Source organism: Puma concolor, chromosome F2 (genome assembly GCF_028749965.1).
Source record: "Puma concolor isolate L17-30 chromosome F2, mPumCon1.1.hap2, whole genome shotgun sequence".
NCBI lineage: Eukaryota > Metazoa > Chordata > Mammalia > Carnivora > Felidae > Puma > Puma concolor.
This window is the reverse complement of record NC_141684.1, coordinates 2,014,184-2,029,162: the sequence shown is the minus strand read 5'-3', so window position 1 is coordinate 2,029,162 and position 14,979 is coordinate 2,014,184. Positions and strand designations below refer to the sequence as shown.

At 57.8% G+C, this 14,979-nt stretch overlaps 1 protein-coding gene across 15 annotated transcripts in view; it reads right to left on the bottom strand.

Annotated features, from left to right (window-relative positions):
• TSNARE1 (t-SNARE domain containing 1) overlaps positions 1-14,979 on the bottom strand; it is a 154,581-nt gene that overhangs the window by 76,871 nt on the left and 62,731 nt on the right. For 14 of the 15 annotated variants that reach the window (XR_015246781.1, XR_015246782.1, XM_086695482.1 and 11 more), the window contains 3 exons: positions 8,350-8,440; positions 5,610-5,684; positions 5,069-5,128 (listed from right to left, as the gene is read on the bottom strand). Coding sequence is in view for 13 of the 15 variants with exons in the window: in XM_086695482.1 (XP_086551608.1) it covers positions 5,069-5,128; positions 5,610-5,684; positions 8,350-8,440 (226 nt within the window). In the remaining 2 variants the exon portion in view is untranslated. The remainder of the gene's footprint in view (positions 1-5,068; positions 5,129-5,609; positions 5,685-8,349; positions 8,441-14,979) is intronic. The other variant, XM_086695478.1, reaches the window with a different exon arrangement.

Here is a 14,979-nt window from a genome sequence, read left to right as displayed (position 1 = left end):
CTATGGCTTTTGTCCTTTCAGGTTTTTGAAAGTAGCTGTCTGCCTTTCTCTTATTGGTTTGTTGGAGACCTTTACATGTTACGGACATAAGTCCTTTTCAGATACACGTTATGTAAACACCTTCTTTAATGCCTTCTTCACTCTCTTCAGGGTGCATTAATCTAACAAAGTCTCTTCTTTATACTTAGTACATTTTCATCTGTGTAAGAAACGTTAGCTCACCATAAAGATGTGAAGATAGACCCCTATGGTATCTTCTAGAAGCTTCGTTGCTTTATCCTTCACATGTATGTCTGTGATCCAGCTGAAGTGCTCTTTGTGCACGGGGTGGGTTACGGTAAAGGATATGCTGGCAATGGCAGTCGCGTGCACGCGGGCTCCCGGCCCCTCTCGGCCACGTAAGAATGGGCCGTGGCCTGGGGCACTTTCTCACCAAGAGACAGAGCCTTCACAGCTGTGCCAGGCTTGGCGCCTTGGACGACAACGTCCTTCCCTGTTTAAGACTCAACTCGTCCTCCTTTGTTCGGCCAAAGCACCTGCATCACGTGGCACTCAGCCAAGCCCACTGCGGGTGGGGGGCGGGGGCGGGGTGGACAGGGGCCTGTCGCTGCAGCACAAGAGGGATGCGTGCAAGCCAACGACCCCGCCTCATCACCGGGAGGGCCCCACTGGCCACGGAGGACATGCCCACCGCAGGAGCTGGCCTTGCCAGCTAGTCTCTGTGTGAGCACAGCACTGTTCTATCGGTAACTGACTGCACCGTTTCCCTGGCGACCCCGACACTGGGATGCAGGGGCTGGGGTGTCTGCACTTGGACTGGCCATCTGCTCAACAGGATCCTTTTTCCCAGTTCAACCCCCCAGCCGGTCCGGCGTCAAGCCCTGAACGGACCTTCCATTCCCTACTGCATGGCGGGACTCTTGTTCAAACAGCCACTCAAAGGCCTCTTTCAGTTTTGATGTTAATACAAGTGGCATTTAAATTTCACTTTCAAGCTGTCTTTTGCTAGCACGATGTTTTCTTGTCTACTGACCCTGTTACACCCACTTACTAATTCTAAGTTTATCTGCAGATCCGATCACCTTTCCTAGTAATGCAGTCATGTCTCTGAAGTGCTTTCCTCCGCCCCAATTCTTCTACTTTTCATTTATTTTTCATGTCTTAGTGCACTGGACACGCCCTCCAGCGCAGCGGGGAGTAGAGGTGATACGACTAGACACAGTGTCTTGTCCGCAGTCGCAGGAGGAAAGATCTGAACATCTCCCCAGTAGGTGTGATGCTAACTGTGGGGTTTTGAAGACACCCATCATCAGATTAAAGGCATTCCTACCTACCCGTCTGCCGAGTCTCTCTCCTCACCCTAAATGGGTGCTGAAGTTCACCAAGTGATCTTCCCTACTGAGACTATCAAGTAAATTTTCTTACTTACTCCATTAATATGGCAGCTGACACAGGTTATTTCTGGATGTCAGCTAACCTTGCATTCCCAGACTAAACCCACTTTATAATGATGTACTGCCCCATCACATATTGCTAGATTCGGTCTATTCGTGATTTGGCTAGGGCTTTTGCTCCTGTGCTCACGAGAGAACATGTTACTTTCCTTTTTGTGATATCCTTGGAAGAATTTGGAATCAAGGTCTGGTGGCCTCCTAAGGCCAGGTGGGAGGTGTTCCCTCTTGATATTTAAGATACTTAAGAGTTTGTATAAACTGGTAATATTTACTCCTCAAACACTGGAAGAATTCACCAATAAAACCATCTAGGTCTACGGTTTTCTTGGTGGGATTTTAACTATGGAAATTATTTAGTTATTGATTTCATTTTTTTTAATAAACACCGGACTTTTCAGACTCCGTATGTCTTGGTAACTTACATTTTCCTAAAACAATTTATATTTTACCTAAGTTGTCAAATTTATCGGCATAAAGTTGTATCATAGTATCTTCATACCTCTGCTGTTTCTGATTGGTAGGATCCGTGCTATAGCCATTGTCATTCATGATACTAGTAACTTGTATTTTCTCTCTGTATTGTGATTAATCTTGTAGGAGTTCATTATTTTCATTAATCCTTCTAAAAAGTCAAATTTTGGCTTTGTTGAATTTGTCTATTATGTATCTATTTTACACTCCATTGATTTCTGGGTTTCTTTTCCTATATATTTTCTTAGGATTTAATTTATTGTTGCTTTTCTAGCTTCTTGAGATTGAGAATCAGAGCTGTGATTTTTCATCCTTCCTTCTTTCCTAGTGGAAGAATTTAAAGCTGTGAGTTTCCCTCTGGGAGCTGCCCTGGCTGCACCCACAGGTCTTAACTTGGAGCCATTCTCATTTTTGTTCACGATGGTTTCTAATTTCTGCTGTGACTTCTTCTCTGATTCATGGGTTCCTTCAAACTGTATTCTTTCACTTCTCAAGCGTGGCAATTTCCTTTTTGTTACCAAATGTGAGTTTAATTGAGCCAGTCTGAGTGTCCTCAGGGTCACACCAACCCTCTGGAATCCGTCGAGACTGGACTCAGCGTGTGCTGTGCACCTGCAGAGAATGCTCGCTCCCCTGTGGCTGGCTGCAGTGACATGTCCACTTGGGCGGAAGTGTATTCCTTAACTGTGACGAGTCTTTTAGATCCTCACTGAACTTTTCTCTGTTCACCTCATCAGTCATTTGGACGGCTGGGTTAACACTTCCAACTACGATTGTGGATTTACCATTTTTCCTTTTATTACTATCAGTTCTGTCTTGTGTATTTTGAGGCTATGTTATTAGGCGCCTATACAGAATTACATCTTACATCTGAGTTACCGTGTCATCCCCGTGAAGCACACCTCTGTCGGCAGCGACATTTCTTCACACGGACTCGCTCGTTCAGATATCAGCACCGGACACAAGTCTTCTTTGGTTTCATAGTTTGTCTCTGACCATCCTTTTAGTTTCAACATTCTCCTGGATTTAAAGTGTGTTGCTTACAAGTGCTGGTTTTTTCTTTTACCCAAATCTGCCAATGTGTGCCTTTTCAGCAGAGGGGTTAGGCCATTCTCCTAATTCATAAGTGAATTTGGTATAAATCCACCACCTTACAACTTGTTTCCTACTTTCCTTCCTGTTTTTTGTTTTTTTTCTTTTTTTGCTTTCTTTCCAAATTTTTGAGAGAGAGAGAGAGAGAGAGAGAGAGAGAGGACATGAGACAGATACAGACAGAAAGAGAGGGAGAGGGAATCCCAAGCAGACTCTGGGCTGTCAGTGTAGAGCCTGATGCAGGGCTTGAACTCACAAACCGTGAGATCACGGACCTGAGTCAAAACCAAAAGAAGGCCACTTAACTCACCGAGCCACTCAGACACCCGTGTTTTCTTTTAAATTAACCCTTCGTTATTTCATATGCTCCTTATCTTACAATTCATATTCTTATGTTGTCCTTTAGTGTCACCTGCCTAACGCAACAGGCAGCCGCCTCAGATCAGGGTTCTCATCACTCCTCAGAGGACGGGGACGTCGCACGCTCTCTCGCAGCTACTCCTCCTCCTGTGCTGCCGGCCGAGCACTTCCCCCTGCCCCACAGCCAGACCCCACGGCCGGGGCCACTATTCACCAGCCGCACTGCCTCACACGTGTCCTCACGTCAGCGTTCCCAGGACGCACCGTCCCTTCCTGCTGCCGCACGTCCGCCTGGGACCACTTTCCCTCTGCTACCGTCAGAGTTCTGTTGACGATAAATGCCCTCGGTTTGTGTTTCTCTAAAAATGTTTTCATTCAACCTTCATTTCTGAAAACTACCTTCACCAAATGCAAACTTCCACATGAGCGATTGCTTTCTGCCCGTTGTCCTCTGGCTTCTACTGATTTACCGTAGAGTCGGGTGTGAGTCTTGTCGCTCCTTTAAAAATAACATCACTTCTGGGGCGCCTGGGTGTCTCAGTCGGTTGAGCGTCCAGCTTCAGTTCGGGTCATGATCTCGCGGCTCGTGAGTTTGAGCCCCGCGTCGGGCTCTGTGCCAACAGCTCAGAGCCTGCAGCCTGCTTCGGATTCTGTGTCTCCCTGTCTCTCTGCCCCTCCCTCACTTGTACTCGGTTTCTATCTCTCTCAAAAATAAATAAACACTGGGGCGCCACGGTGGCTCAGTCAGTTAAGCGTCTGACTTCGGCTCAGGTCGTGATCTCGCGGTTTGTGGGTTCAAGCCCTGCGTCGGGCTCTGTGCTGACAGCTCAGAGCCTGGAGCCCGTTTCAGACTCTGTGTCTCCCTCTCTCTCTGCCCCTCCCTCATTTGTACTCGGTTTCTATCTCTCTCAAAAATAAATAAACACTGGGGCGCCTCGGTGACTCAGTCGGTTGAGCATCCAGCTTCAGCTCAGGTCGTGATCTCGCGGCTCGTGAGTTCGAGCCCCGCGTCGGGCTCTGTGCTGACAGCTCAGAGCCTGGAGCCTGTTTCAGACTCTGTGTCTCCCTCTCTCTCTGACCCTCCCCCGTTCATGCTCTGTCTCTATCTCAAAAATAAATAAACATTAAAAATAAGTAAACAAATAAACAAACATTAAAAAATAAAATGACATGACTTCTTTCCTCAGGTTTTAATCTGCTGTTAGGATTTTATCTTTGTCTTAGGTTTTCAAAATCTTATTATGATACGAGTAAGGGTGGTTTTTAAGGAACAGGGTAAATTTATCCTGTGTATGACGGAGGCTCTTCAACCCGTGGCTTGAAATATTTGGACACTTTTGGAGAAGTCTCAGCCACTGCACCTTCAGACGCGGTTCCCGTCCACTCCCTGCCCTGTTCGTGTAGGACTCCAGTTTCTACCCGTTTCTCCCCCCGGGAGGGCTGGCGGGAACAAGCCCGTCCTGAAGGCAAGCAGACGGTCAGCCCCCAGTACCCCGTCTCAAGCCTGCGCCAGAGGACTGAGGCCAGAATACCGGCTTTCTAAAAGGTCCTTCATCAACTCAGATCCCCCTCCCCCAGATGGGGCCTCTTCCCTCGGCGCCCCCTGCGCCTCCCCAAGCACCGAGGGCAGTGAGTGGACTCTGTGCCGTCACCTAATGCCCCCCCGACCGTGGCGGTCCCTCAGCACTCACCTGCTGCGTGCCGCCCCTCTGCGCAGCGGGAAGCAGGGCTCTGGACTTTTCTGCAATTTTCTGTTAAATAATAGAGGGAGACGGGAGGAACAGAAGGGTGGGGAGGAGAGAAGAGATGGTCAGCTGAGCACGCAGTACGGGACGGTCACCGACAGCAACGCACACCGTCAGCTCCGCGGCCAGAGGGAGACGTCCAGGTCTCAGGAAAGCCGGGTGCTCGGCCGGGCACCTGGCCGGGCTCTGCCGACAACCCAGGGGGCGGCCCCCTCCCACACTCTTAAGCTCCGGGTCTCCGTGTCCTTCCGTCAGGACGAGGGTCTCCTGTCCCACCTCCCGGCAGGGCTCTGCTGATGCCTCCTGGGCACCAGACGGTAAGGTTCCTCCATTGCACACACTGGGAGCCTGTGGCTCCGGCCCAGCCCTCTGCTCTGGGGGCCAGAACCACACCAGGCCAGCCCGGGGACAAGAGTGCCTGAGCGGGTGCCCGAGGGACCGAGACCCACCCACACCTGGCCGGCCGACCCCGCCAGGAGTGCCTCACCTTCTGCACTGCGCCGTAGCGCTGAATGGCATCCGACAGCTGAGTTCTGAGGCGGTCCAGCTGGAGATGCTCCTGCTGCAAAGAGGGAGTATGGCCTCAACAGGCAGCCGAGGCCCTGTCCTGCCCCGTGGCCTCCTCCAGCCGCTCATTCCTCACGCTCCTCGGCCCCCCATCCCTCAGGGCGCAGGCCGCACCGTGCCCCCAGCCCCCACCCGGCCCCACACTGCCGTCAGGCCTCTGCCCTGGGAACGGGGCTCGGCCCCATCCACTTCGCCCCATGCCGTCTCGTGCCATCTCAGACACCAGCACGGGCTCCACAGGCTCAGCCTGCGTCCCCGCAGACGCCTCCCCCCGCGATCCCACGCACGACACCCTCGGCACCCGCCGCGGAGCCAGGCACTGGGCCGATACCACACGCGTGTCTGGTCCGCACAACATCTCGCTACCTGAGGGCTCAGGAGACCTCAGTCCGAGTTCCACGGGGCCGGTTCAAGGCCACACGGGTGGTGGGGCCAGGCCACAGAGCCAGGCCACTGACTCAGAGCCCTGCACCCAGCCACACGCAAGGCTGCAGCTGACACCCCCAGTGTCGGACCGTCCCCCTCACCACTGAGCTTGGCAGCACGCACGGCCTCACCCCTGCACCGAACAGGACTTGGCGTGTCTGCCGGTGCGCCCTGGTGCCCAGAAGGACGCCTGGCAGAAAAGTGGCGCTCGAGCATACTTCCAGAGCAGGGAAGGACGAGCAAGCCCTGAAGGCTGCCTGCCGGGGTCGTGTGAGCTCCACAGGCCGCCAGGAGCCCCTCCCCTCCCCTCCCTCCACGCAGCACCGGCACAGACAAAGTCACACCGGCGCCCTGTGCCCTCACCCCAGGACGGGACACCGACGGGGACCCTGGGCACCTCCAACCTGAACTCGGCCCCTGGGCTTGGTGCCCACCCCCCCCACCACCACCACCCTGCGCCCCCACGCGAGCCCGCGGAGGACCAGCTGTGGCCGCGCAGGCAGGCTGTTCACCCTCAGCGATGCCAGCAGGTGCGGGTCTGCGGAGCCCTCTCTGAGCGTCCGGCTCAGGCCCTTGCGAGGGGCCCCACACGCGCACCTCGGGACAGAGCTAAGAGCCCAGGCACTGAGAAAACGCCTCCGGCTCTCTGGTCCGTGAGATCCAGCGGCAGCCCATGTGAGGGCACGGCCTTTCTTTTGCGGGGACAGCAGCCCCTGCAGCCCCTCCGGCCACGTGTGCTACCAGGGGACCACGAGCACCTCAGAGGGGACCCCACTTGTGTCCTTCTCCCAGGGGCACAGAGTAGGTGCTCAGCGTGTGCTGGGTTCTTACACGGGCAGGTGGGTGGACACAAGGAAGGACACGTTAGGCTAGAAGTGATCCCTCTGACCCCCAAGGGATTCAAGCTCTGATCCCTGGCCTCCAGGGTGCACACCGGCGACACCACAGACTCTGGCCCCAGAAAGACCAGGGCTGCGATCTAGCCAAGGCTCCTCCCTGGGGCTACAAAGTTCTGGACGGGGCCCTCTCCCAGCCTCAGGGTCCTTCCATATAAACGGGGGTGGGAACAGCAATGCGCAGACGGTCAGGAGCGCCCAACGCGGATGCGGCGTGCAGAGCTACGCACAGGAGGCCCTGGAGACATGCTCTTGGATGAAGGAGGCAACACGGAGCCCACGAGCAAAGAGCCACGCCACGTGTGAGGAGGCCACACACGTGGCCAACGCTACAAAAGCACCATTCCCCGTGCCCCCGTCCACCGGCCCAGAGAGCGCCCGGGGCCCCGCGGGCCCTCCCAGCTCCCCTCCAGCCACGCAGCCCCCACCCCTGCGGTCCGCCCAGGTCTGCGTCTTGCAGACCCTTTGTGCGAACGGGGCCACACGACACAACGCATGGCTTCTGCACCGGCCTCCGTCACTGAGCGGACCTCAGGCAGCACAGCTGGCATCTCGGGCATTCCACCGGAAAGCCACGGTGCGCCTTCCTCACCAGCGTCCCGCCTCTCTCTGCGGAGGCTGGACTTGAGCGTCCCCAGAACCCGTGTCAGCCGAGGCAGCGTGAGGGGGCCCCGGCACCGTGTGATGGGCAGGGAAAAACCACAACTTAAGAGCACGATCCCGCTCTGTGGTGGCTGAGGGTCTGAGGGTATTTACCGTTTCGTGACAAGTGCCCTCCAGCGTTTGGGGATTGGGCAGGGCGGGGAGGGACAGCAGACAGGGGTGCGCTGACCTAGCAAATGGGGGTGGAGGGAAGTAAGAGGCCGACGGTGAAGATGACAGGGGAGGGGCTGTGGGGGGAGGGGCTGCAGGACAGAGGGGATGTGGCCATGGGGGAGGGGCTGCAGGGGGGAGGGCCACAGGGAGGTGTGATGAGGGTCAGGGCTGTGAAGGGGCAGTTGTGACCACAGCGGTAATGCTTGTGCTCTGATGACGAGCGGTGGCGTTGGCGAGGACAGAGATGACGGTGGTGACAAAGAGGGTGAGGGGTGGCAGGCTGGGTGGCAGGGAGATGTGGGGGGGGGGGGGGAGGTTCATCCGTCTCTGTCGGGATGACCCAGCAGGGACACGGACTCCACAGCAGCGCCCAGCATACAGTGGGCGCCCAGTGAGCGCGCTGAGCTCCGGCCCGTGCAGCCACGTTGGCCGATCCCAGGCCGGCGTGGGCATCTTGGGCACGTCAGTGTCCCCGGGGCCCCCTGCCACGGCCCCCCTCCCGCGGCCTCCAGGACCACCTACCCGGGAGCAGCCCCGCAGGAGCTCCGCCATCTGCTTCAAGGCGCTGGCGCTGGCCGCGACGGTCTTGTTGGTCCCCTGCTGCGCCGCGTGCCTGAGCCAGGACGGGGTGGGGGTGGGAGCAGGACGGAGGGGGAGACGGAGAGGAAGTGGGGGCAGGGGCAGCAGAAAGGTGGCCAGACAGACGAGGGCAGGGGGAGGGGCGGCCAGGAGACATGCGTGGTGAACGAGAACACGGGAGGGGAGAATCCGAGGAAGGAAAGAGCCAGAGGCACAAGAGACAGCGGCCACGGGAGGGGACGAGGATTGGAGGCCCAGAGAGGGACGGACAGACACACCCACAGACGGAGAAGGCAGCAGGGAGCAGAGAATTGGGGCAGAGACGGGGGTGAGGAAGGGGGAGAGAATGATAGGAGTGAGGCCTGGATCGGGACGGACCCCCTCTGTGCACGGCGGCCCCGCACCCCACAGGCAAGCATGAGGGGGCCGGCCACGAGCCCTCCCTGGGGAGAGAGGGCCACCCCCCGCCAGGGTCAGCAACAGTCGGGAACCTGGGGGAGCAGGGGGGCCGCAGACATGCCTGGGACCACGGCTCTGTGGGCTGCGGGGACACTCCCACCTCCTGACCCAGGAGCACAGGGAGGCTGGGCCCGGGCCTCCCCCCGCTCACAATTTACGGTTCCGAGGGTGACCTGGAAGGGACTGAAAAGACCAGCCCCTCACCTGCTTGGGTTGACCGCTGTCCCTCTGGATGGAGGGACACTGGGCCGGGGGGGGGGGGGGGGCGGGGGGGCAAACCCAGCCCCGGGGCCTCTGCAGGCACACACGTGGGGCAAGGAAGGGACCCTGGCCTGGCTTTGGGCCCAACGGACACCAGAGTAGAGCCCTCCTGACCCTTCAGGCTGCAGCCCGACCCCCTTTGCTCCCTGCAGGACCCCGTGTGGCAGAGGTGGGGGCGGGGGCACCATCTGACAAGGTGGACGCCTGGCAGACGTGGGCCTGGGTCCCTGACCCCTGCCTGTGGGCCACACAAGCATGTGGCATAAAGAGGGGGAGTCGCCCAGGCCGGAAGGTGAAGGGGGGAGTAGGATGGGAAGGAGACCCCAGGCCAGCCTGGGGGGTGCAGCGCGTGAGCCCCCTCCCGCCAGCGGAAGGGCTCACTTACACGGTCGCACCCACCACTGAGCCCTCCATCCACCTTGCCACACCTCCTCCCGTGGCCCCCACACTGCCCCCCACCCCCTGGTAACCACACTGCCAGCCACGCCCCGCGGCCCCCACACTCCTTCCCACGCCCCCTGGCCCCCACACTGCCCCCCACCCCCTGGTGCCCACACTGCCCCCCCTACCCCGCGGCCCCCACACTCCTTCCCACGCCCCGTGGCGCCCTCCCAGCTCGAGGCCATCCTGCACAAGGTGCTCAGCTGGCCCCTCGTCCCTCTGACCTCCTTGTGTCTCAGCTGGGGGCTCAGACCCTGGACCACCTTCTTCACTCCCTGGGCTCGGCTCTTGGATGTTCTCATGTGGCCTCAGGGCCTGAAGTCACGTGTGTGCCGCTGTCCCCCAGTCACACCCACACCTGGGCCTGAACTCGGGCCCAGCCCCTCCAACAGCCCCGGAGGTCCAGCAGACATCTCAACGTCCACGTGCCCAAACCGCCCTACCCCCTTCCAGCCCGCCCTCCGCGGGCCCCCCCACGGCAGCTCGGGGCAGCTCCGTCCCTCCAGAAAAAGCCTTGGGGCCACTCTTCCCGAAGCCTCTCTCCTCTCATTCTTGAGGGCGACATGGCCCTCAGACCTGACCCAGACTCGGGCCGCCTTCCACCGGCCCCCCCACGCCCTCGGTGCCCGCAGCTCCCCCACATCCTCCGGACCCCTGAGCTCCCCGACGTGGCCACGTGTGTTCCTGCGGAAGCGCAGTCCCCACCTGTGTCACGCGGTCCCACGGCCCCCTGTTCCCAACGTGCCGGACAGACCCCTGCCTCGCTGCCCATGCCCCACTGCCACCTCCTCAGACACCCTGACGGACGGTGCACGCAGCCGCCTGGACAGAGGACGCTGCGGCGGTGGGGGCAGTGAGACAAACTGGGAAGGGCAGGCACGCCCCGCCCCACCCCCGCCCCGCCCCCACCGCCCTCTCCTCTTCTGCCCTCCCTGATAACACCAAACTCCTGGCAGGGAAAGGGTCACAAAGTGCCCCCGCTCCCGCCCAGCCATGCCCGCGGCTCCGCGGAGCCTCTAGCGAGAACACAGAAATAGTGTGAGCAGACGGTCGGCCGCTTCCCGTGCTGGGGGCGGTGAGCTGTCTCCCCCAGGAACGGCGACCGCTCGTGCAGCGAGCGAGGCCTCCCTACCCAACCCGGCCCTTCCCAGGCACCACACCACTCTGCTGAGGCCCCCGGCAAACAGAGGGATGGCAACCAGCACACCCCAGAAGTGACTGGGGCTCCCAGAGGCTGGGGGGTGGCGGCCATCAGTCAGGGCAAGGCAGCCAGGGCCACAGGGACGTCTGGACGTGGCCCGCCTCCATGCTGCTTGTCTTAATAAGGAACCCGATCGAGAGACCCAGCGCGGAGCGGTGTCTGATGCAGGCCACCTGTGCCGCCATGAACAGAGGGAAACCGGGAGGAAATGAAACTCAAGGGACGAGAGCCGCGGACGCGGCGCGAGCGGCCCTGGAAGGGGAAGCGGGGCTCACCTGCCCACAGCAGGGAAGACGGAAAATGAATGTCTTACGGCTGCCGGAGAAGCCAGCCGCCAACCGCAAAGGAGGTAGAAGAGGAGAGACACGACAGACACGATGAAGCTCAGGAGTTAATGAAGTACAGCAGACCAATAACAGAAGCGATCCATAAAATCACAAGGTATTCTTTGAAAGTACCAAAAAACTGCACAGCTCTCAAAACACCGTGTCAACTATGCAAAAATAAAACAAACTGCACAACTCCGTCTAGACAAGTTGAGGGAAAAACTCACAAATTACCAATACCGAGACTAAAAGAGAGAACAGGACTCCAGCTCCAACATGAAAAAGTTTATTAGGAGGTTTTATGAATCTATTATGATAACAGATTTCATAACTAAGACAAGACATGAAAATTTCTCCAAAGGCACGAATCGTCAAAACTGACTCCAGAAGAAAGGGAAAACCTAAGTAGCTCTGTCTCTATCAGAGGACTTAAATATGTTCTTAGAAACATTCCCGCAAACACCCAAGGACAGACGGCCTCTCCACCACATGTTTAAAGCAGAGGTTGTACCAACACCACATGCTCCCCAAACACCGATGAACTGCTCACCTCTCCTGAGGCAAGCGTTACACCAACACCAGAACCCAAGCAAAGACTCTAGAAGAAAAAACACCTCCCATCACTCACAAACCCAGGAGCAGAAACCCTTAACACCAGAGTCACTGAATCCAACAATACGTAAGAGGAATGATACATCGTGGCCAAGAGGAGTTCATCCGAGGAACGTAAGCTTGGCCTACCATTCCAAAAGCAATTAATGAGGGGCACCTGGGGGGCTCAGTCGGTTGAGTGTCCGACTTTGGCTCAAGTCATGATCTCGTGGTTTGTGGGTTCCAGCCCCACGTCGGGCTCTGTGCTGACAGCTCGGAGCCTGGAGCCTGCCTCGGATTCTGTGCCTCCCTCTCTCCCTTTCTCTCTCTCTCTCTCTGCCCCCCGCCCACTTGCATGCATGTGCTCTCACTCTCTCTCAAAAATAAAATAAGCATTAAAAAAATTTTAAAGCAATTAATGAAATTCTCATATTCACAGAATAAAATTTTGAAAGGAGAAAACCATCCCAATACATTATACAGAAAAAGCGGTTGTCAAAATTCAACATCGATTCACTATGAAAACTCTAAGAAAACTCAAAAAAAGAATGGAACTTGTTCAATCAGATAAAGAGAATCTAACAAAGTCTGAGGACACAGGGCGACACGCAATCAGGGGCATTTCTGCATACTTGTAGCCAACAACTGGAAAGTGAAATTTAAACAGTAATAATTTGTGTAACAGTATAAAAAGTATGAAATTGCTAATGATAAATTGGACAAACACACGCTAACCTACGAGGAACAGCTAAACAGGAGAGTACATAAATGAAAGAAATTCTGACCACGCTCACGGGTTGGAAAACTCGATCATAAAGATGTCAATTCTCCCTTCGCTGGTCTACAGATTCAATACAATCTTAATTAAAATTACAGCAGGACTGAAAACTCAGGCACTGACCGGCTACTGTAAAATTTATATTGAAATGCCAAGGACCGGAAGTGTCCAAAACAACTCCAACCGCAGATGAGCAAAGCTGCAGGTGCCCACAGCTGGCACCGGAACGTCCTATAAAGGTTCGGTGATGGAGACAACGTGGTGCCGTCGAACAGACCGACGTGTAAATGAGACAGAATAACCCGAAACACAGCCGCACAGACCAAGTCCAGCAAGTTTTGAAAAAGGTGCCCAAGTATTCAACAGGGAAAAGAAAATCCTCCCAACAAACGGTGCTGGAACTGGATAATCATCAAACCAAATAAATTAGCCAGGACCCCTACCCATGCGGCACTCCCAGGGGCTTAACCTCAGGGGCGCACGGGACGGGACACACAGCAGGCAGCCCGCAGGACCCAGGTGCCCCCCCCCCCGGCCTCAGGGAGCCAGACAAGTCTGTGGAAGGGGCGAGGGAGCTCTCTGGGTCCTTTCCCAAGGGCACTAACCCCACCCACGAGGGCTCCACCCCAGAACCTCCTCGCCTCCCCGAGGCCCCGCCTGCCGACACCGTCCCCCTGGGCTTAGTTCCAACCTAAGGATTTGGAGGGGCACGAGCATCGGGACCACGGCAGGGTGTGTCCACACAATGGAAGATCACTCGGCCGTACGCAGGAGTGGACGGGTCTGTGCCACAACGTGGGGCAATGTGACGCACCCCGTGCCTTCTCACGGTCACGGGGACCTTCCCTTCTGCCAAATCCGACAGTCAGTCCCCGTGCACCTTCCCCAGTCCTTCCTGGATACTTTCAAAAACCCCTTCCCCTTCCTGCCCCCTTTCCCCACGAAATCCAAGAGCCCCAGGAGGCCCAGGCAGAAGGGGGCTCCGCCATCCTGGGGCTGTGCCCTCGGGCAGGTTCGGGGAGACCAGGAGGAAACAGCCCGTGCTTTATGGGCCCAGCCACGTGCCCAGCACGTGCTCACCGAGCCTGGAAGCCTGGCTGTACCCAGCCCGCGGGTAGGGGTGAGCCTCTCCCGCAGCACTGCATAATTCACAGCTGCTTGGTCGTCGGGGATGCTCCGGGGTCCTGGCTGCCTGGGGTGGAGGGGTCTGTCCACAGCCCCTGACCTGCCAGGCTGAGGGGGCAGTTCTCCAGGCGCCGCCCAGGGCTCCCTCCACCCACAGTGACAGCCTGCATCCATCACGCCACTGCCTTCTGCTTTCTAGAACCTTCCATTGGCTTTCCGCTGCTTTGGAAATAAAGCCCAAGCCATCTGCCAGGCCTACAAGGTCCTGTGCCCACCTCACGGACACCTCACTCGGCTGCAGGCCCCTCCTCCTGGCTCCTCGAACGTGCCACGACCACTGTGCTCTACAGCGTGTGGCAGCTTGGAAAGAGAGACTCCCCCTGAGGTGGAGCGGGTCCCTTCTCCTTGGTCCAGGGGGTTCACCTCCACCGTCTCTGCAGCAGCGTTTGCGTGGAGTCCTGTGCTGAAGCAGCACCGTGAGGCCGCCGTGCCACAAGAGACCGTGTGCAGACGCTGCGGGTGCCACCCTGGCTGGGCCCATCGTCAGTAAAGAAGCTTCCAGACGCACCAGCCCCAGCTGTGGCGTCGCCTCAGCTCTGAGTGTTCCCGGCAGAGTCCCAGACGTCTGGAGGCAGCACAGGCCTCCTCACTGGCCCTGCCAACCTGTGGTGCACCAGCTCTGTGGCTTTCGGTCCTACTGGCCTCGGTTTCCCCTAGAGACGGGGCCCAACATCACGTCCAAGTCCCCATGGCATCTCCAGGCCCAAGATGACAGGTGCACACCACGTCCACTTCCCGGGGAACAGTCTTCCACAGCTCTGCTCTCGCTCCGTGGCCCCGAGAAAGCCCTCCCCTCCCCAGCCTCAGTTTCCTCATGTGCTTAAAAAAAAAGACCTGGTTGGTGAGGCTCCGACCCCAGAGGCAGCTCCAAGGAGTCAGGGGCAGGTCTCCGGTCAGCCCAAGTGATCAGGGTCCATCACAGATCAGCGGTAAGAGAACGGGCTGCAGAGGGCGCCCCGGGCGCCTGGGCGCCCCCCCCCCCGGTTCTCGAGCAAACTCCAGCTCGGCATCTGTGCAGCTGTGGAAAGGCTGGAGTCAAAAGCTCGGGTGGTCTGAGTTCTGGGAAGAGGAGGGACAGAGCCTGTCCAGTGCCCCTGCAGCAGCACCGGGCCGTCGGCACGAAGCCCCTCCGAGAGCCCCGGCCCGCGTGGTGCGGACCACCCTGATCCAGGCCCCCCTGGTCCCCTGGGTGCCCATCCTGACACACAAATCCTTGCCGTGGGGAGAAGAGGGAGGGCTGCTCACTTGGGCCAAGAGCCCCACCCCCTCCCTGCACACCCCCCACCCCGGGCCTCGGCCCTGCACCCTGGGCGGCAGCTGGGCAGACGTCT